Below are 23,069 nucleotides of genomic sequence, written 5' to 3'. Positions count from 1 at the left end.
CTCAACAACAACATTGTTTGTAGTTCCTGCTTCGTTTCTCCTCCCCCGTTTCTTTTTGACAGCTTGCAGCTCAAAATTACCGTCATTGTATAGATGAGCTCCTCTAACTATTTGACAAAATCTTCCTCGCTCCATGTTAATTTTATCTAGTCTTCCCAACTCATAGCTAGGCTTAGCAGCTGGATCTTCTCATAGACAAAGATTCAGCAAAATATTTTAAAGGAAATATTTGGAATTTTAAAATTATATTTACGGCTGCAAGTTTTAGTATTGAAATAAAAAGTATGCCTTGGAATTTACAGTGTAGATCTTGAGATGAACCGGATTGTCATGTAGTCTTCTGAGGTTTTGTATGGGTATTGTTTTAGCAAGAAAAAATACTAACTCTGCGCAAATAAGGATTCGCTAGTTTGTCCTCTGTGTCTGGTTATACGGTTTTGAAGGTTTGAATATTACAGTTGCCCGCGTTGCTATGCCTTATGAAAAAAAATTGAGGGTCTACTCATGGACTCTATAGGTAGTCCTTAACTCCTTAAGACTCAGGTTCATGATCATTGTCCTCAGTCTTTTTTTATCTACATATTTATATACTTTCTTATATATTTTGTTTATTTGGATTTTTTAAATGTTATTTTTATTGCTGTGTGGCTTCATCTGTTTGTTGTGTTATCTTACTGACCATTTTAAGGGGGTGCACAGTTTAAGAAAATATGCATTGTGAGTATTGTGTCCGCCATTGAGTCTTCTCAGATCTTGACCCTTTCAGTGATTCCCTTCTTGTAAGCTGTCTGGCTCGTTTATCACTTGCAGCAACCCATTGAAAAGTTCAGTTCTATATGTTTAGTAGATTCTGAACTATTTATACATCAGTTAGCTTCCTTTTTTTTTTGTCTAGATGGATGCTCACAATATATACTTATTTCTTTTTTCTAATGTTGGATTGTTTACTCTGTTACTTTCACACTGGCACTTACATGACCAATTTGTGATGCAAGTGCCATAAAACTCTTACTCAAACTTTAAAAAATAACTTTCACACAGCAGAAACTGGTTTGGTTGTGGTGACATCTTTGTCTTGAGCAAGTTAATTCCCTGTTTCACATTCCAGATACTTATCCCTAGACTTCTTCTTCATGTGGATAGATCAGTCATTTTCTCTTATATAAGTTTTTTCTAGTGGTTTTGCTATCATTCCCTCGCTGAAGTGAGCTCGTGTATATTCATTCAAATGATACATCAGTACTGCTGAATCTGTCTCTAAACCCCCCCCCTGCTGCCTTCATTTTTTGGTGGGTTTTTTCAAGTAAGATCAGACACTTTTCCTTTCCGTGAATTTGTGTAATCTTTCTCATATTTGTTCTTATATAAGGAATGAATTATTGCAAAATATAATAATTTTGTCAGAAAGAATATCCGTTCTTCACAGAGAGAAGCCTCTCTCTCTCTCTCTCTCTCTCTCTCTCTCTCTCTCTCTCTCTCTCTCTCTCACAGGTTGGGGTGAATATAGTCATTGCATGGAACAGCCTCTTTTTATTGTATATGGTGTACTCTTTTGGGTGGGGATAAAAGTACATTATGCATCTCTTTCTTAGGCTGCACTCGTTTACAATACAGTATTTGTGCATTTCTTTCTGTTTTTAAGACTGATTTGCAGTTGATGGTACTAGAGTCGAGCAGTGCATTTGTAGCAGAAATTACTATTTTATTTGAAGATTTTATGTTGGTTTCCCTTGACATAGCTCACAGTCGTAGATTAGAAAATGGTCACAATCCACTACCTTGCTTCTGCCTTTATCTTTTATATCAGACAGTGATTATCAGCAAACATCACTGCATTTCTCTCATTATACTTCTGTTCAAAATACGGACTCTCTTGTCAGTCACTTTCTGTTGTGTTGTTCTGGCTTCCAAGATAAACTTGAGCTTTCATATAGGTTGAAGGTGACTGTATGTATTGTATATGTAGGTTGCCATTGTTTGATGTGTACTTTATTTTTTTTACATGTAGTCCGTAGTGTCTATATATTTTGACTGTTAATTAGATTATGCTGCAGTAGCGCGAGACTGACTGTTGCTTTGCTTGTCTACCACGCAGATGATTATGATTGTGGGACTCCCTGGCGCTGGCAAAACAACATGGGGCATCAACATGCAGAAGGGTCACCCAGAGAAACGCTACAATATCATTGGCACTGACACTCTCATTGACAAGATGAGAGTGATGGGCTTACCCAGGAAGCGTAACTACGCAGGCCGCTGGGAGGTGCTGATCGAAAAGTCAACAAAATGTCTTAACAAGCTGTTCACAATTGGTGAGTATTAAAATTTTCTATTTTCGAGATGCTCTTTCTGTGTCATGAATAGAATGTAGGTGGTTGGTGAACTGCACTGGTAGATCATACTTATTTTCTTTCCCCTTGCTGTTTCTGTCTATCTGTCTTGCTTCTTCCCTGCACTATACGATCGTTGTTGGGTCGATGGGTTTCTTTCTCAAACTCAAAGAATAGATTTTCCAGCCAGAGTGTAGGTCATTTAAATGACACATTGACAAGCGTGAATAACAAGCAGCACTAAATCCCTCATCTGTGTTCTTACAGCTCTCTATACGATACACAGTATTTGCTTATTTACAGCATTAAAATCAGAAATAGAAACAGGAAATTGGTGTCAAAGTACAGTCGAACCTGTGTAAGACGGCCATCTATTGTCAAGGACAAAGTGGCCGTCTTAGGCAGGACTGTTCAAGATGAAGAAAACAAACCATTCCTTTCTGAGGTCCCCACCGAAAGTAGCCGCATTGTTATTGTTGTTGTTTTCGCGGGGGGGGTATGGTTTTTTTGCTGCTTTTGTGCAAGGGTGACAATAAAATGAAATGTGTCAAACAAGGAGGACTGAATGCTATGGTAAAACAAACACATGGTTCGCCACCACTTAAGTACATTTTAAGTGGGTGGTTGGCGAGTGCTCTGGTGTGGTTTACTTCTTCCTTCCTATCAAACATCTATCGTCCTTATCTCCCCTTCATCCTTTTTAGGTTTGTTACTCTCTTGTAACAGTTCTAATCTTCTGGCGTTCATATGACCTTATGCAGTTGCGAGCGCCGTAAAGCCTCTACTAAAACTTTAAAAATCTCTGAGAACAAGCGACGCTTCTGTCAGGTCTATGTTGACGTCCATTGTTACTTTGTTACAGACTAGGTAAACAGTGACCACTCATCTCACTTACGATTTGTGTATGAGTTCTGGGTGGGGCTTATGGGTTATGAGGGATCACACGCTTACCTCACCAGCAGCTGAAAATTTGTTACCTATTAGTCAACATTGGGAAGGGCTTACGCAACATGATTGGTTAGAGGGACTACCTGACAACGACAGGTGATTGGATTATGACGGCTCGCCCACAACGCCAGGGGCTAATGCACAAATTATGACAAAACGTATTGGAGTCACTGAGGTGGCCATCTAAGACAGGTGTTGTTGCTTGGTGTGATAGGGGTTGTGTGTTAAAATATGGTGGCCGCGGCGTGCCGGTTTTACACAGTTAAATTGTATAGAAAAACGCAAGGGGGAAAATGAAAAGTGGCCGTTTGTACAGGTGACCATGCTATAGAGTAGGGATGGGCAGGTACCAGTACCCAGTACCAGAACTTCCGGTTCTACCGAAGGAGGTGTCAGTACCGGCCCCAGGCCTCCAGTACCGGCTCTGGGAAGGAGCCGACACCCAGACGCTCAGAGAATAAGAACGTATAGACCGACACCAACAGTTTTTTAACCAGGCCACGGGAAGTGTCCTGTGTGTGTTGGCCTAGGCCTTGGTCTAGCAGCTGTGACGTCAGATGCACACAACGCAGCTGGTGACCTTGATACATGACTTCAGATTCAAAATTGACAATCAAAAACGAAGTTTGCTTGAATTTAAATATGGCATCAAATCAGGTTGAACGCGAGCCACTTACTGTATTTTGATACGCTGATTCCGAAGATGAAATCAATTTTTATCGGTGATTATTATTTTTAAGATTCTGCATGCAGAGTCTTATCCCGCGCGGTGGCAAACTTGAAAGACAGTTCGCCTCTCCAATTCTGACGTTTGGGGGGGGAGGGGGATGCGGGCGGCGCTGATCGTGGTGTGAGACGCAAGACGTGAAGTCTGTGACCTCAAACCATGTTTGAGATTTTAGGAATTTAAGATTAGTGTTAAATTTTCGAGATGGCCACCATCACAATGGCAATGGGTGATATGTGTCATGAATAACACCCCAAATCATTTGGCACCTTGGCATTGAGTCTGACTTTGCTAAATTCATATATGCAGGTCAATGTATAGAAAATTTTTTAGCTCGTCAGAGCTCCCCCTTAAGTACAACAGGGAGAACCACAGAAAAAAAAAGCATATTGACATTATAATGTAAAGACGTCTTCATGCTCTCTGTGATGACTGTAATATTACCCTATTTGGATTGGCAGTATTGTTAACGACTCATGTGAAAAGGCAGCTGAGCAAATCTTTGAGACAACGGTGAGATTATGTTTATGAAGCTTTCATTGCCTTGTGAACATTTGTTTATGTCTCATATTTAAGTGTATTGGTGTGAACTGTAAGCTCAGTTGATATCATGCTTGACTGTGGTGCTGATGGCCTTGATTTAAAGTCCTTTTAGGGTGTTCTTGAGCTTTGGTTATTTGGAGTTGTCAAGGGTGTCTACCAACTTGGCCTCAGTTTTTCTGGAAATGGTTGTTATATCAGAGTGTATAAGTGTAATTGAAGGTGTTTTATGCTCCCATCCACACAATTTAGATCATATTAAGGTGAGCTGCTTGGACCCTGCCCGTCAAAGCCAACCCAAGTAGTGATAGATACAATGTCCCATCACACAGACAGAGATTCAGTGGTGTCCTCATAATAGCAACACACTTGGGAAGCAAGTCTTGGTTCCTGTTCGGCAGACATTGCTACAAGCTGAATTTTAATTATTTATTTATTTTATCTATTTATTTTTAATTTATAATTTATTTTTTTTATATATTTTTTTTTTGGGGGGGGGGGTACTGCTTGAAAGAAATGACACTCCTCTCTCTCTCTTTCTCTCTCTCTCTCTCTTTCTCTCTCTCTCTCTCTCTCTCTCTCTCTCTCTCTCTCTCTCTCTCTCTCTCTGTCCCTCCCTCCCTCTTCCCACCCCCCTCCCACACACACACACATGTGCATGCGCACAAGCATGAGTCGTAATGATAGCATGTGGTGATTTTGTTACATCGCAGGGATCGAACTTTGGCCATGGGCAGCGTCAGTGCTGAGGTTTGACCTCTGAAGTGAGCTGATGCTCGATAGTAGAGGGGTATTGTTACTCTTAATCATAGTGGCCAAAATTCCACACACCACCATCCCCAGCCAGTTGGGAGACACTTAAAGGATGGTGGCTCTTAGTAAGAGGGTGTGAACTGGGATCCTGTACTTACCAGCAAAGTGTATTTTGGGCCCAAGCAGGATAACTAGGGAGGATGAATGCACACGCCTTAAAATTATTGGCCAGTCTCTATGTTTATATAGAAAAAGTTTCGTTACACAAGATAAAGTTGCTGTTATGTGGGTTATTACAAAGCAGTTACTATACTCGAGAAAAAAAAATTCTCCACATACAGGAATCAAACTCACAAATTCTGTGTGCGACAGTGAATCTCCTAACCACTACACCGTTGACACTGGTCACCTATTATGTAATGTCACAGTGTTGAAAGGTGTACTAAACCCTTATGATTATGCAGTGCCTGTAAGAACTTTGTCATTGATTTTTCTGTAAAGCCTTGTCATTTTTCACAGTCTTTACACAACTTGAGCATGTGTACTCTTTTGTCTGGAAACTTTGCCTTTTATTCTTATGATTTTTCATTTTTCTGTCTTTGTTGTTACAGCGGCTAAAAGAAAGAGGAACTATATTCTGGATCAAACAAATGTGTACGGGTCTGCTCGCAGAAGGAAGATGAAGAACTTTACAGGATTCTACAGGATCGCTGCTGTGTTACAGCCTGATGATCCAGAGCTGGAGCGGAGATCAAAGAAGAGGACACAAGAAGATGGTACCTTGTTGTTTCATTGATTTCAATCATGAATGCTTTGCAGATTTTTTTGATTTTTTTTTTTATCAATCTTTTGATTCTTCATCTGTTTCTACTTTTCTCCTCCTTCCTGGGCTTCTGCTTTTTCCATTGTTCTGTTAAAGTGTCAAAGTAAAAGGTAGTGTTCTTGTTTGCCATGGAAAACTAGTAAAAGTTGTAGGAGAGTTTGCTGAAGTATCATGAACTCGGTGCTAACTCACTTTTGTGTTTTGTGGTTAGATTTGGGGGTGGGGGGTGATTTTTTTATTAAGTAAGGGGCTTTCTTTTTATCTATTATAACAATATTTCATTTTGCAGGTAAAGTTGTTCCTGAATCTGCTGTTCTGGAAATGAAAGCCAACTTTTCTCTGCCAGAGGATAGGGACAACCTGTTTGACAGGATTGACTATGTGGAGCTCCAGAAGGATGTAGTGTCACAGTTGGTTAGAACGTGAGTGAAGGGTATTTTTAAACCATTCTTTTCTTTTACCAACAAACCGAACGCTTTGTATCGGTACAGAGTAAGAATAATATGTAAGAATAAACAAGTACAGTGTTTTTCATATGTCTGTAATTATTTTTGCATCAGTTTGTTCTTTACTTTGTATTTTATAACTGTATGAGGAGAGAGTAAGGACTTAAATATCCGTTTTAAGGTGAATGTTGGTTTACAGTTCCTTTCCTTTCCCCCGTTCCTTACTTTTTTTTAAAATATAAAGGATAAGGTTCTTCAGTTTTTCTCTTAAAACTTTGGCTTAAATCAGGCAAACGCTGATAGAGGACAGAATTTTACCAGAAAAGATTTATGAATTTATCAGTATCACTTCCATCATTTATAGCATGATGTTTTTATTATGAAAACCAACCTTGCGAGAAATCCAAGCCCTATATTTCCAGTATTCTTTGTGTTTTATAGTTTGAATATCAACAAGCATATGCACCTCTGTTAGCAATATAAAGTATATCAATAAGTGAGTAAAATGCTTCGTGTTTTTAGATACAATGCTGATGGGAAGTCCAAGCCAAGGCAGGACAGTGGTCAGGGGCGCTTTGATAACAAGTCTCATCAGGTGAGTTGGCCTACTGGGTTGGCTTTTTCATGAAGCATTTGATAACCTTGGTCTTACATGGAAGTGTGCCGTGACTACAAAGGAGTTTTCAGATGAGGAGTATAGGAAGTCTTTAGTGAAAGTGAGTGGTCATGGACATTGTTTATATGAGTTCTTGTTGGTATTCATTGGCTATTGAAACTTGTAACTAATTCAGAGGGTGGGATAGGTCAGTGAGACTTCCTTGCAGCGTGAGTGTGTGTTTGAACTTCCATTTTCATTTGCACCAAGCTGTACTAGTAAATGTTAAAATCAAGAAAATCAGTTAGATGTCGAGAGGTTGAGAGTATTGAAATAAAATTGTTCAGCTGAGGTTATGAAATGCTATTAAATTGTTTAAAAAGTAGTCCCAAGCTCTGCAGATATTGCACAAGAAAGTTGAAAGGAAAAGTTATGGCACTGTAAGTTGAACGATTTTTTAAGAAGAGTGTAATGGATAGTTTTACTCTATGCTGCGATGTATCAGTGGTTGTCCGCGTCTTTTGAAGGACATGCCATTGTGTCATTGTTTTTTATTATGAGTCATAATGCAAATGACACAAGTGGTCTATCTTGAGTAACCTCTGCTACCTGACATCTTGCATGGGGAGAAAAGGATGCAGAGGATCGAGTGAAGTCCAACTGCCCTTTTCATAGCAGTTTAGTACATGGACTAGTGGACAGTTCTCTCGGTTATCGCTCTTTGAAAGTCTTCTACTTCGCCTGACCCGTTCCATGGTGTGCTACTTTGTGTCTTCATTTCGTTTTAGCACCAACTGGACCCAAGCTGTTTGCCTGTTTGTCAGGTGCTGCCAACAACACTTCTGTATTTCTGTCTTGTTTTTCCAGTGACAAATTATTCATATTTTCTTTTACCATACAATGCATTAAAGTATGTGTAAAAGTTACGCTGTCATAGGAGTTGAAATGTAGAATCCTTTATTTAACATTGTGGTTGGTTCTTGGAGAGTGCCACTGATTGATAGGTTGTATTTCTGCCCATAATCTTGCATTTTGCCCCAACTAATTGACCACCATAATTTAAATGTGCTTTTTTGTACTTCCCAACCAAAAAAAAAAGTAATATTCTTTTTCTCATTTATCATCCTAGGATCAGAGGCAGTCCCATTATGGGGGTTACTCGAGCCAGGGCTATGGTCGTTCAGGCGGTGGGTACGATCGTTCAGGTGATGCTGGAGGCAAACGGGATCACTGGCCAAATGAGCAGGATGAACCTCCGTCCAAACGTAACAAAAATGATCTAGGCAGTGCCCTGGACCTGTTGAAGCAGCAGTATGAAGAAGATGAGCGTTCTCAACCAGCTCTGCCTCAGGGAGCAGTTGTTGGACGACCTGGCTGGCCGCCTGAGTTGGCCAAAGTTAAAGACGAGTTGACGGGTCAAGCTGTAGGGCCCCCCGGCAGTCAGTGGCCACCGGCTACCACACTGCCACCAGGGTACCCCCCTGGACTCTTACACTCTCATGCTGCTGCAGCAGCTTTCCAACCCGGTCTGTTGGGAGCCCCACCCCTGCCTCCGGGTGTCCAGCTGGCTTTCCTGCCCCCAGGCATGCCACCACCTCCACCCTCTGAGCTGGCAGGACTTGGGCTGGCTGCTGCCAAGGCAGGCCAGGACCCTCAAGGTCAACAGGCGGCTGCTGTAGCTCAAACCCATGCTCAGGTACAATCTGGCATTTAGCTCTCTATCTCTCTTGTCCAATGCTATCACACAGAAGGAAAGAAAGGGGAAAAAATCTGACTTGACAGTAACCTGTCTGTGATTTTCAAATCGAAAAGCTTTGCACATGATGTACTAGCACAACACACTGCTGCTTTTCATGGTCTAAGTAGTCGTCCTCTGCACACTCTTCCAATCTGACCACTCTCTCTAAGTCAAGCTGTTCAGGCAATGATTGCAGCAACGTCCAATGACACTGAAAAGATTTTTTACAGTTAAAATCTATTCTTTACACAATCATCACACTGGAGATGGCAGTGTTGTCATCAAAATTTTTTGTCCTTAGGCTTACAAAATGAATCGATCCATCAGTAAACTGCATTGTATTTTGTATTGTACTGTGACATGAGATTGTTCTATAGTTTAGCAAAAATAAGTATTATTATCTTTTTTCCCTCTGCTCATCAATTATTAAGAGACTAGTTTGTAGTGACACTGAAATGATTAATTATTAATAAAAATAAGCTATAAATATTGTGAATTTGAGATGTGATTCGCTTTTTCGTTTAGAACAAGGAGTTTCTTTGTTTTATGTAAAATGACAAGAAAATGTGGAACTTGTGAAGATAAATGTTTATTTGAAGCCATTTTGTGTGAATTGATAGCAAAATGGACAGTGTACTAAGTTAAATCCTTTTGGGCGGGTAGTCATACATGTTTTATATCCAGGACAGAGTTCTGAGAGCAGGACACTGTAAATTAAGAATATGCTTAAAGGCCTAAATAAAGCACTGCTCAGTTTTGTCTTTTTTCAACTTTATGAAGATACAGATTGTACGAAGCTTCATGAAGTGTCACAGGCAAAGCTTTTGTTGTAAAACGGGCAGGTTCTCAGCAAGTTAAGCTCATCAGGATAGGCAAAAGACTTGAAACAACTTGGTAATCAGTCAAATTTCTTCTCCATATCTCCGGAACTGGAATATTACTATTTCGGGAATCAAATACATAAAAAGGGAACAATAGAAAAGTTAATGAAATAGTCTCTGCATTCTTCTTTCATAGGGATCATCAAAATTTTGGATGTTTTGTTTAGAGGTGTTGATGGATGTTGTTTTTTTTCTTTTGTTCATGATTATCTTGTTTGTTTGGGGGGTTTTTTAGAAAAGATGTGAGTTTGAGCACCTTCTTTTCTAAATGAACGTCATAATTTCTCTTAGCATTAAGTTGGGTTTTTTACTCTGTATCTCAATAGAAATCGTTTATGCTTCCTTTCTCTAAGCTGGCCCAGGCTGCACAAGGCCAGATCCTGATGGACCCTGCAAAGCTGGCGACTGGCAGTCCATACACACTAGTGAGTCAAGCCACTGGACAGAGTCTGTATGGTGCAGCTGCCCAGGGCTTTGAGGCAGTTATGGGTCAGGATGTTGCTGGACGCCAAGCTGCTTGGCAGCAAGCCCAGGAGCAAGCTCAGGCCCAAGCTCAGGCCCAAGCCCAGGCCCAAGCTCAGGCCCAAGCAGCACAGATACAGGCTGCCCAACAACAGGTAGTTCATGACTCTACCACATTTGCTTGTTTTCTACCCTTTTTTTTTTTAGTCTTTGAATTATTATCTAAGAAATGTATTATCTTTCTCTCCCCCCCCCCCCCCCTCCCCCCCTCTATCTCTCTCTCTCTCTCTCTCTCTCTCTCTCTCTCTCTCTCTCTCTCTCCCCATATCCCCCCCCTTTTTTTTTTCTTTTCTTTTTTCCAGTTAGCCATGTGGTGACACTTTGTCATATTCTGTAGCTTGATTTGAAGTTCTTTATGTTTGCAAATTAGTTCAAATTTTCGTTTGAACAGTTAGCCCTAGAAGACCTACCTCGTTTCAATGACCATCTGGTAGGGTGTCATTGCCACACTGAACAGTTGTCCTGGACTTCATTGTTGTTTGCTTTTGTTTAAGAAGCCTATGTGCTCATTCTGATCTATCCAGAATTCTGGGTGTGAAAAAACTGTTTAAAAAAATTATGTCTACTTCTAACCATGCCTGCTTGCAGAAGGAATGGTACCAAATACTTGATCTGAGGTGCAGGACCCTTAACTTGTGGTTTACAAGCTGTTTGCCATTGTTAGATAAATCTATTTTATTCCGCATTGTCAGTGTATATTTTCATTTGCATAAAATTATGACATGTCAATCTAATGCCATTCTTTTTTTTAAAAATAGCAGCAGAGCTGGCAGCAAGAACTGGAAGAGGCTACCCTTAAGTCTCAGCAGAAGTCCTGGCAGCAACAACAGCAACAGCTACAGCAGCAACAAGACAAGTCTCCTACAACCAACTGGCATGACTGGGCCTCACAGAGGGAGAGTAGGGACAGAGACAACAAGAGAGGCTCTGGTGGTCGTGATTCTTACAGGTAGATCTATTCTATTTATTTTAATCTATAGTCTTCTTTTTTTCTGTTCCACTGCTAGGTCTCAGGATTAGTTGGCTCCAGAGATAATAGTGCTATTGAAAGTCTTTCTGTGGATATTTTTTGTACCAGTTTGTAGTGTCCCTTACCTTTCAGACAGTCCTATGCTTTTTGAAAATCAGTACCATTATTTAAATATACAGACCAATTTCTTCAGTTTTTGAACTCGGATTAAATGCTAATTTCACATATGCAGCAGGCTTTGTTTGCCCTTCTTAAATTCCTTATTGCCAGTGTCTTGAATATACTAACATTCACACAGAACTTTCCTAATCTGAGGAGATTAAGTATTGTACCCATTCGTAGGGAAGAGGACGTGAAAACCCAAAGTCGTCTATTGACCGTGCGAGCATGTGTTTGGTACCAGAAACTAAATTTTAAAAGTAGCTGTTTGCCAAATATCTGTTACATATGAAAGGCCTATATCCCCAGAGCATTTTGGTACCATTCTTTAACCTCTCAGTCAATTTTTAAGAAAATGGTAGTTGTTTAGAATTTGATCAAATTTCTTAAAAGTCGCTCATTGGCTGCAACCCCGTGTTTGACAGATAATAAAAGAGTACCAAGTGCACCAAACATCTCCGCATTAACAGAGTGCAATCACTATAACATAGATAAGGATCCTAATTTTTTTCAAGACTGTAAGATCATTACAAATCAATATTTTATCACCTCGAACACGATGATCTGTCGTTATTTCGACAAAACCACCGAGTGTTGACCTGGCCGGCGCCGCACCGGCCCCCGCGGCGAGCGAGTCGGGTAGTGTACCCCACATGGGGGTCACATGCTTTCCAAGTCTCGCGGAAGGATTGATGCAAAATAATTCCAAGCTGATTACTTTATTCTAATAGGAAATGAACTGATCTTTCTATTGCTACCTTTTTTGTGTCGGTATTTTAAATATTTCGTGTATAAAATGATGTTTGAAAATTTTGACGCTATTTTTATTTAAACACCAAAGGCCAAAAAAATACCACGGGATAGCCCGTTCAAAGCTCTACAGTTTTCCGCCAATGAAAAGACGGTATTTAATCATCAATCTTTCCACGAAGCATTTGATTCTGACCGCGAGGGGCTTCGCTTTCCTCTGCGATTCTCTAGCTCCTAATAATCGGACATATAAACAACTGTTACCATTGTAATGAGGAAAAGCTGAACTTTTACAAGGTGTACAGCATTTGATGTTTTATAACGAAAGAGCAAAGAAACAGCGATCTGAATTACCCCGATTTCATCAATACCACGTGCTCTGAAGGCCGCGAGTGCCGGCGAGGCCGTGTTTACGCTACCTACATGTACCAGAGATTGAGCAAAGTATTTTAAGGATAGGGGTGCCCCTTGAAATTGCTGATTTTGGGTCAAATTGTGAAATTTTAGTTGTTTACTGGGAAGTGAAGGTCAGCCACTTCTGTATCTTAAAAAAAAGCAAAGACAAATTTTGGAAGCCTGTCATTCATGGCATAAATTGTTTTTTGAGAGTTTTTCTCAAAACAATATTTTGATGCAGTATTTTTCCTTCTACTTTTTATTTTTTATCTTATTTGTACGAAACTGTCAGGAACCCTTCACTGTATAAAAACATAATTGCGTACAGAAGAAAATTAGAAAAATGTAATATTATTTAATTTATGACAAATAAATAATATAATCTAAGTCAGGTTACATACAAGAGGCGTACGAAAAGTTTTTTTACCTGACCGTGAAGGAATAAAGGCAGAAAGCTGAAATTTGGTATTAAGGTATGTCTTTCTCTATGTAGTCGTCTCCCACTGTTATACATTTTTAGCCATCGGTGTATGACCTTGAAAAGACCTTGAGAATAGAAGACCCTGTCTTTGTCAGAAACCAGCCCTTTACCGCTCCTGTGACCTCATCATCACTTTCAAATGCCTTCCTTTCAAATCTTTTTTCAGTTGGGGAATTTAAAAAGTTGGACGTGGCTAAATCTGGAAAATACGGTGGATGAGACAAGATTTTATAGCCACTTTTTCGCGCAGTTTCTGCAGATTTTCTTGGAGTGTGTACTAGCGCGTTGTCATGAAGAAGCACCTTTTCAGATCTTTCCTCTGCATTTTTCTTTTATAGCCTCTCGTAATTTTTAGCTTTTTAGAATAATGGTCGCCGGTGATTGTATGTCCATTTTCATGATAGTCTGTCATAATTACTCCTTCTTGGTCCCAAAAAACTGATAGCATCACTTTTCCACTTAATGGCTGCACCTTTGCCTTCTTTGGTGTTGGAGACGAGGGCGATTGCCACTGCATTGATGCAGATTTTGACACAGGATCGTAGTGGTGGATTCATGTCTCATCCATGGTAACAAGTGTTTCAAAAAATTTAGTTTCATCCTATTCATACAAACCAAACAATTCTTGACAATAATCGACACGTTGCACTTTTTGTCAACAAACATGGGACCCAATCTCGCAGAAACTTTGTCATATTCAAATGTTCATTTAAGATACGTTCGACTGATCCAATGCTAAGCCTAGTTTCTTTTCTCCAACTTTCGACTGTCAGACAATGCAAGTTTCTTGATTTTCAACACATTCTCTTCTGTTGTTGCTGTCACTGGGCGACAATCATGGTGGTCATCTTGAGTGTCCATGAATCTGCATTTGAATTTTTTACACCAAAATTTTATCACAGCATAGGATGGGCAATCAGTTCCATATACAGCATGCGTCTCCATAGAAATATAGTATATTTGCTTTCCTTGCAAAAACAAAAACTATATTACTGCCCTGAGCTCAATTTTCTTCATTTTTATGTTGAAACTGGAGAACAACATACCCCCATTCACTTATAATGCACTGGTGTTAAAACCAGTAATCGGAAGTTCCCCAAAATTTACGTGCATTCTAGAAGATGATTGTTGGCTTTCGCCCCAAATTTCAGCTTTCTACCTTTATACCTTCATGGTCAGGTAAAAAACTTTTGGTATGCCCCTCATACTACACATATGTTAGTAAAATTCAACTTTTCTTTGAAATAGCTCAAAACTTCCTGTGTGAAATTGTGATAAGCAGGGGAACACTCTCACTAAGTTTGAGGGAAAAGCTTTAGATAAAGGGATGTATTTCATATTGAAAGTACAGCACATTAAATTAAGGTTTCAATTTAGTTTGTTTTTTGTTTCTTACATGCCATGCCTTTTCCTTTCAGAATGGACTCGAGAGACCGCGACAGAGACCGAGACAGGGATCGTGACAGGGATAGGGATAGAGATCGGGACAGGGACCGCGGTAACAGGGATCGTGATTCTAGTTATGGTTCTTACAACAGAAATAAGAGCCACGACCGGGGGTCCAGTTACAGCAACAGCGACCGTCGAGACAGTGGAAACTATGGCAGAGATTCTTCACACCACGGCGGAGGATCATCTTGGAATCAGAGCAGCTACTCTGGCTCAGGAGGCTCCTCGGACCGCCAAGAATATGGTTCCGACTCGAGCCAAAAGTCGGACCGTCAGAGGAGGCGCAAGTCTAAGTGGGATCAACCAGGGGATGAGGAGGGCTCAGACGGTGCCCAGATCAAAACAGAAGTCTCAGATTCATTCGGCAGTGGCAGTCAGTCACAACAATCTGTACAGAGTCTTTTCAGCCAGCCACCTCCAGGGTTCACCAGTAACTCGTTTGGTGGCAACCAGCCTTTCTCTTCTTCCTCCAGTCCGCCCGGCCGTCAGGCTAATGTCTCTGTGAGCAGCAGCTCACAGGGAAACAAAACTCCAGGCTCTTTTGATATATTCAGTCGACCACCACCACCTCTGTTAGGAAATGTCAAATCAGAGTTCCCTGCCTCAAACAGTGTGGGTTCCTCTGGAGGCCAGCCGGACATCAAACTCCCAGTCAGTGGCAGTGGTGATGGCTTATTAGGTCAAGGGCCTGGGCCGAGACCATTGATCCCAGGCCTGCAAGGCTCAATAGCAGGACAGTTTAGACCAAGAGGAGCTTTCCCTGGCCCTCCTCCTTTCAGAGGTCAAGCCCCTGGAGGCAACGATCCCATGAGACCCAGGAGCAATGATGGCTCCTCAGGCAGTCCAAGAAAGCCCTTCTCTCCTGATCAAGGGCACCAGGGGAAAATGGGAGGCGGCGGCGTTGAGGATGCAAGTAAAAGACCGGTACCTAAACCCCTGATTGATCTTGAAGAGCCTGGTGCCGATTCTCAGCCGATGATGGGGCAGGGAGACAAGCCAGGAGGTCCTCCTGGAGGACCTCCTTCCAGAGGCGGTCCAGGCAAACCAGGACTGTTCCCCACCCCAGGTACTCCGGAGGCTGAAATAGGAGGTCCACACAAAGGCCCACCATTCAGACCAAGAGGCCCTCCAGGACTTATGGGTCGGTTCCCAGGCTCTCCTAACGGGCCACCGCCACCGTTAGGGGGCCCAGGCATGCTGGGACCAGGTCCTCCACCACCAGGAATGGGTGGCCCCAGACCTCCTAGAGGTGGTGGTCCGATGGGCCCTAGGGGTCCTCCACCCCCCGGGGGACCTATGGGAGGTCCTCCCCGAGGGCCAATGGGTGGTCCTCCCAGAGGACCTGGGCCTAGGGGCCCTGGTGGCCCTGGTGGCCCAGGAGGTCCTGGACCGTGGAATCAGAACCGGCCCCGTTTTGGCCCTCGTGTCCCACCTGGCCCCCCTCGTCCGCTATTTGATGGTCCCCCGGGAAGATGGCCCCGCCCTCCCAGGTAGATCAATTGAGATTTATTGATTTAAATGCATTCATAAAACACGTGTCTCTTTGTGTGTTGGTACTATTTACCATTTTTTTTATCCCTTCTCACACCTTTATTGATGACCATCTATCGGAATGTTTTTTTTTCATAAGCTTTCACCGTCAGCATCACCCTCGTGAACATTTGTGTAGCTAAGTGGATTTTTGGTTTAGCTTGCTCAGTCTAATAAATAAATGCCCTTTGTTATGAGAGTGATAGGGCAATGTTGTAAATAGAAACGAGCATGATAGAATAGCCAAACAAATCTGTCAATATGCTTTTCAATAGTTCTTTTTTACCAGTGCTGCACCCCCGTAACTTTGTGTCAGCTGTGTGCAATTCTGATTTCCATTTTATAAAGTATTTTATATAAGTTGGCTTGTGTTATGCGTTGTATCATTGAAAGTATGATTCATCCATGGTGTGGAAGAATAGGAAATAAATATGTTCATTAGGGGGAGTCATATTGTTCCTTCATGACCCAAAGTTGTTTTCAATGATTGAGTGATTGAACACATTTATATTTTCTTGTGTACAAGCCAATCTCTTCTGTTATTTATTTATGCAAATTTTGAATGGTCGAGTGGTTGATGTTGGAGAGGTACAGATTTTTATTTGAATGGTGTTGTCTTTCTGACCCCAATTCAAAGAATTTCACAATTTTTTTTTCCCTCAAAGTTCTTGTCAATGTGAAGTCTGTAAAAGATATGTGAAGTGCTGTAGAGATAATGAATGTTGGTCCATGTGAGTTGTTCTACATGATATTTTGCTGCCTTGAATACCTTGGTGAAATAACAGTCAGGAGAGTGTGTATGTTATGTTGCCACTAAGACTAGTCATAGGAAGTGAAAGTCTATTGATGCATATGAGATTTTCTCAACTTAAGGGCAAAGTTATTTCAATTGCCGTGATAACATATCTTATATGTTTGCTACTTGCTATGTGCGAAGGTGATCTTTGGAACTTCATCAATCAAAAGTGGGATTTGGGAAACAAAAGTTCAGAACCCTTGTGTCAGAACTCCATTTGGCACTTTCATAAGGTATTTGGTTCACGTGTCATACTGAATGTCATTCATTACTGCCTCCTGCCCAACATAATGTATGAAGAGTCAAGAGGTTACTGCAGTTTCTGTGTACCTTAGCAGATGAAGGAATATGGTTAAATTATTGTAGTTGTAGTGGATAGTCTACTGTAGCTTACAGTTGTTCTTAGCTTCTGGTCTCAATGAGATCATCGTGACTGTTCATTGTATTAGTATCTTGATTTTGTTTTAGCAATCTAAGAAAGTGAAGCTAGTTCTCTCCTCATGTTTATGAAGAAGGTTATCATAACTGGTTTTCAATGGGCCGAGATGTGGATGTATACTTATTGTATATATATAATATATACATGTGTATGATTGTGTTACTCTATTTGCTGGAGATTGTTCAGAGTGCCTTCCCATCCTCTCTGGAAGTCTTGACTAGCAATTCAAATCATATTCTTTACATTTTGTATGTAGTTGATAATGGTTACCGTTAGTGGTCTTTAGTTAGCTTTTATGTTTTCAGTACTTCTCTGTTCAACTGTGATTGAGATGGGAGTTCTTATTTTTTGTCTCTGGCTGCTCAATATGTGGTGGGGCAACATTTCTTTTTGTTGGGGAAAAGGGTTCTTGCTTCAGATACTTTGAGCAGTTTTTTTTTCTTTGGGGGTGGGGGGGCTTCTTTCCTTTTGTTCATGAGTTTAGATTTTTTGGTATGCGTTTTGGCATCTGTGTGTAGCATCTGTCATTAGAGGCAACTCCGTCTCATGTTGCTTTTGTTCATTATTAATATTTATTCATTTCAATTAAAGGTAAAGTAAATCATTCATTTGTGTTTCTGAATTTTCTTTGGTCTTGTGGATGAATTAGTTTATCTTATCCAGCTTCGGTTAAAACAATGTATTCAACAAGGTGTGTTATGCGGTTAAACCTAAATGATTCTGTGATCATTTGGTTTTAAAAATCCATGTAATTTCTAGGCTTTTGATCAAGGTTGACGAAATTTTGTGTTCAGCCCACTTGTATAATTGCTTCAAGCAAGCAATATATTATAATACAATCCTTTTCTTGTTTGCCTTTTCATAAGGTAAATTATTTGGAAATTATATTGTTTTACAAATGAAATGTTACCTGGGCATTGAGAATTCTTGGTTGACTCCAGATATACTAGAACACTCATAACAGAGTTGGTGGTTGGCGGGTGCTCTGGTGTGGTTTGCTTCTTCTTTCCTTATCAAACATCTATCGTCCTCATCTCCCCTCCTCCTTTTTTATGTTTGTTACTCTCTTGTAACACCTCTGATCTTCTGGCGCTCATATGACCTTATGCAGTTGCGAGTGCCGTAAAACCTCTACTAAAACTAAACAAAAACTCATAACAGATATGCTCTCATGTAAATTGCCTTGATCTACTTGAAATGAATGAAATAATGAGATCCAGTTGTCCGTAGCTTTTGTTGAATATTTGCTATTCCAAAAAAGTGGAACATGTAGGTGGGCTCCGAGTGAAACAGCGATCTGAAAATGTACAAGAGAGAAAGTTCTCTCTGAAAAGAGGCTTAATAAAACTGTTACAGTGAGGCAGACTACTCAGATGACTAGGCTGCGGAAACAAGTATTGAAAGCCTGGTCTTGCAGTGTTTGGAATCACAGAAAAGCTTGATTAGGATGCAAGGATAGATCTGTTGTAGTTGAAGGTCAAAAGGAATGCAGAGGTGTGAGACCTGTCCAAAGGATAAATAAAGGAATGAGGGGCCGCTCTTTGAAATATCCCTCTTAAATTTATATAATCATTAGGATTTGTTGCGGGGGGTAGTCACTGGACCAGCACAGTGTCTGTGGTCAAGAATAAAGATAAAAAGAAAGAAATATAATAGTAATAGAGAAAACTGAATGATTTCATTTGCATGCCCTGAATGTTCAGGTTTTTCAAATCTTTCTTTCTTAAAACGGGGTTCAGTCGTCATAAAATTATAACATCACCATTTGCGATAATATTAATTTTAAGAGAAGGCTTTATATTGTACAGGCTGGGCCCCCTTTCGATGAAAGGAATGATCGGTGCTTTAATATCAACTAAAAGTAATTGGCCTACTATATTTATACTCTACTGGAATGGGGTAATAAATCTTGAGAGATGCAAAAAATGAGGTCTAGATCTATACTCTTCAAACAAAATGCGCCTCGTGAAATATCACTTCCGGGTTTTCTAAAATTACAGAGACAGAAGCGTCGACCTACAAAAGCGATCGGCGAAATAAAGAAATTAAGCTTTTTGCAGCAAAACTGTCTCAAAACTGAAAAAACGAAGGGCGTCATGATCTGGAGAATATTTTAAAGAATCTTTTGGCGAAAACCGCATGTCGATCGATGCAGCCATTAAAAAGCCTTTTGAATAGCAAAATTCGGCCACCACAAATAGATAATAGAAAAAATAAAATATTCTAAAAAGACAATGTTTGTAGCAAAAGTCTGAAATGCACATTATCATGCAGGTGTGTGTGTGTTTGAACGAACATTCGAAGTAAAACTATCGTTTAATCACAGCTTTAGCTTCTGGGAGCATGTCATGAAAGCTGTTTCAGTTAGCTCATATCACACATTGGGAAGGGAGGTTGAGGACACTACTGGACAGTGGTTAAGTCCTCCATCTGATCTTTCCCTCTGTTATTCTATAGTCTGTCTGTCTTCTTTTTCCTAACATGAAATGGTCGATGTGCTTCTCTTTACTCGAATATTATACTGAAAGTTTTTTCTCAGATCAGTAAAAATATTGAATAAAATATCTGTTTGGATTGGAGTATCTTTATAGATATCTATATCAAGTCAAGAATCCATCTTTAGAAGCCTAATTTCTGTATCAAACTTGTAAATAGCTGGAAAATACATTTGAGAGAGGTAGCAATTTCGGAAAATCTTCACAAAAAATTATCTCTCTTTGCAGTTTTCTCAGAATTGTTCTGACCAGGTTGCAACACTATTTTGAGTAGGTCTCAGAAAGTTACCGTCAGAGTCAGAATTTATTCAACTTTCCACACAATCTTTTATACCCATATATATCAGCTATGACCTTACAGAAGCATTTTTGCTGTTTAAAGTACACATTTGGAGTTTTAGGCCTTTTTTTTTTTTTACAAAATCTGTAAATATTGGAGACCTGAAAGTAAGTAGTGCATAAGAAGGACTGTAAAGCTCACAAGTTTATACTATACACAAAATTCAAATTTGGCTTTGTAAAGTCATTCTACCTACCAACAGTAATCACCATACCAAATATTAGGCTTTTATCTTGATGAGTGTTGATGATTGACATAAGATAAAATTGGTTTTTAAAATGCTGAATCAATCCTTTATTTTTCATTTTTTTGATGGCTCGAGATTATTATGGCTAAAATCTTGAATTTTTTGCTTGGTAACCTTGATTATTACTATGTCACACTCTTTGATGCGGAAAATCAAGCATTAGACCAAAAACTATAGCGTTTGGGTGTTGACCATAGCTACACCCCCTTAAAAAGCCACTGATGCTTTGTATAAGTGCAGGAGACTTTGAATGTAAGTAATTACATATATATAATTTATTGTGCACATGCGTGATACTAGACTCTCGGGTCACTGCAGCGCTAGGTCTGTTGTGCTGTAGTGAAGACGGGATAGTTTAGTGGGTCTTAGTTGTCATACCACTCCTCACACAGCACTTAATTGTATGCCTACTGTAAGAACAGCATAGGTTACATTGCCGTTATGAGCAGCTCCAGCGAAGACAGGCTCTTTCTCAGACAATAAAAATAAGATGATAAGGTACTTTATTGTCCCAGTGGGAAAATTATAGGCTACAGTAGATCTAATTAATCTTATAACCAAAAAAAATTTGAATTTATATAATATGTAAAGAAAATATATTCCACACTCACATGAAGTACTCGTGTATTTTAATGTGTGTTGTTTTTTGTTGTTGTTGTTGCTGTTCTTGTTGTTGTTGTTTGTTGTATTGTTTTTGTTTGTTTTGTTGGGGTTTTTTGTGTGTGTTTTTTTTTTGGGGGGGGGGGTCTGATCTAGTTGTTTTGGTGGGGTTTTTTAACTCTTAAGCCCAGAAATGCCCCAACCAGCATAATGTTCGAAACTGTCCCTGTGGGTTATGGTTTATGGTGCTAATTTAAGCAGCGTTATTAATAATTATTACTTACGAGCTTTAGTTGCGGACTGCAAAAACTACAATTTTTTTTCTGAATTTGTCCCATAATTTGGATCTTGACACCACACAAGCTTCCTGGAGGGAACAATTCGCCATTCGGAGCTATGCGTCTTCCCCCCCCCCCCCCTCTCTCTCTCTCTCTCTCTCTCTCTCTCTCTCTCTCTTTCTCTCTCTCGCACTATCCTTCCTTCCCTCCTCCCCCTCCCCCCTCCCACTCACACACACCTATGGGGGCTCTCGTGGCCTAGAGGTTATGGTGCTCGCCTCTTTTTAAAAGGTCCCGGGTTCGAATCGGGGTAGCGACCGAAAAAAAATTCTCTAAAATTGTCTCCTTTTACCTCCTTTCCTTTTCTCTAACAATGTTCTGTCGTCTGATTTTGTCTCCGCTTTCTGCCCACACCTCTGGTCTCATGACTCTTTCTGCAGCCTTTCTACTGTTTCTCCTTGGCCCCTTCTTACTGCTGTCTTTCAGCCACACCCCTGATCTTCTGGTGGTAGGAAAGACCTGCAACCTAGCCTTCTCGAACAAGGGCGAAAAATCTCGGAGGTCCCGTGTGCAAGTTGCGCACGTTAAAGATCCTTGGTAGTCCAAAATGGATAAGAGTAGGCTTCGGTCGGCACCCGGGCAAAATTCAAAATGTTCTACCAACTGAAAATGTTTTATGTGTCCCGCGCGCTCATATGACCTTATGCAGTTCCGAGCGCCGTAAAACGCTTACCCAAAAAATGTGTATAAATAAATAAAAATATAGGCCTATGTATAGGCATAGCCCGCACGTCGTTTTTCCTGGTGGTTTGTTACTAAAGTGTTGTCCAAAGTGTGCACTTGGGGAAACCCGGGTTGGCGAGAGGATCACGTGATACTATTTTAGTTCCTTGTTACAAACACGAAAGAAAAGTTACGTCACGCAGGGTTTTTTTTTTTTTTACAAAGGCGGGTGGCGGTACTTAAGGTGCCATGCTGCTGACCCTGACTCATGTTCCTTCATTGTCTAACGCTCCTTTGTTAACGAGAAGGAAACGGGACGTTTGTTGCACCTTACATCCTTATTAGGACCTTCTATTAGTTTATAATATAATATAGAGGGATTATACAATAATAGTATATCATTATTAAGCACTTCCATGAAATCTGCTATTTTTAATATTACAGGTATGCCGGTATACCATAATTCTAATGTGGTATCGTCGGGGATGATTCAGCAGAAAACAGAATACGCACGACCCAAAGCCTTGGCACGTGCCCACCCTACCCCCTTTCCCGTAAAGTAGGCAACTAATTACTTCTTTCTTGCCTCTCTTCTTTCTTTTTGTCTTCCTCTATAGATCGGAGGTCGTGGTCAGTTGAGAATAACACACAGGAGTATGTGCTAAAGAATTCCAGAGCGCCGCAAAGATTCAAGAACGTAGTTTGCACATTTTGTTGTAAAAAAAAGAGAAGGTTGAAAACAGTAAAATGGAATACGATTGTGTCCTTTTCATTATTATAATTACTATTATTATTATTATCATTTTTATTATTATTAGATGAGAGCAGATTTGAGAGAAAGAGGAAGAGAAAGGAGGTTGTTTTTGTTTTTGCTGGTCTTATTTTTTTTGCCACCCCCCCCCCCCTTAAAAGGGGGATGTCCTGTCAGTTTTTGACAATTAGTTTCTGGAAATTTAGGTATGAAAACAAATTCTCGTAAGTTATTCAACAAGTGTGTGAATTCAGCCAGCATATGTCGAACTCATTATGTTTGTAGAGGTGTTTCTGTGGACGTGCTTTGTTGACACACGCAGGAGACCCGAGTTCGATTCTTTAGTGGGGAGATTTGCGCTC

The 23,069-nt window shown here is 40.4% G+C and overlaps 1 protein-coding gene across 1 annotated transcript in view; it reads left to right on the top strand.

The window, feature by feature from the left end:
• The window catches only part of LOC101851628, a gene marked incomplete in the record, with an annotated part of 55,446 nt that extends 37,567 nt beyond the window's left edge, over nt 1-17,879 (top strand). The window contains 8 exon segments of the mRNA XM_013079253.2: nt 2,096-2,312; nt 5,910-6,074; nt 6,411-6,543; nt 7,090-7,162; nt 8,292-8,858; nt 10,135-10,398; nt 11,062-11,252; nt 14,478-17,879. Coding sequence (XP_012934707.1) covers nt 2,096-2,312; nt 5,910-6,074; nt 6,411-6,543; nt 7,090-7,162; nt 8,292-8,858; nt 10,135-10,398; nt 11,062-11,252; nt 14,478-16,002 — 3,135 coding nt within the window.
• Between the last annotated feature and the right edge of the window lie 5,190 nt (nt 17,880-23,069).

This window comes from Aplysia californica, unplaced genomic scaffold (assembly GCF_000002075.1).
Source record: "Aplysia californica isolate F4 #8 unplaced genomic scaffold, AplCal3.0 scaffold00046, whole genome shotgun sequence".
NCBI lineage: Eukaryota > Metazoa > Mollusca > Gastropoda > Aplysiida > Aplysiidae > Aplysia > Aplysia californica.
The sequence above is the reverse complement of the archived record's forward strand: the minus strand, read 5'-3'. Positions and strand labels throughout refer to the sequence as shown.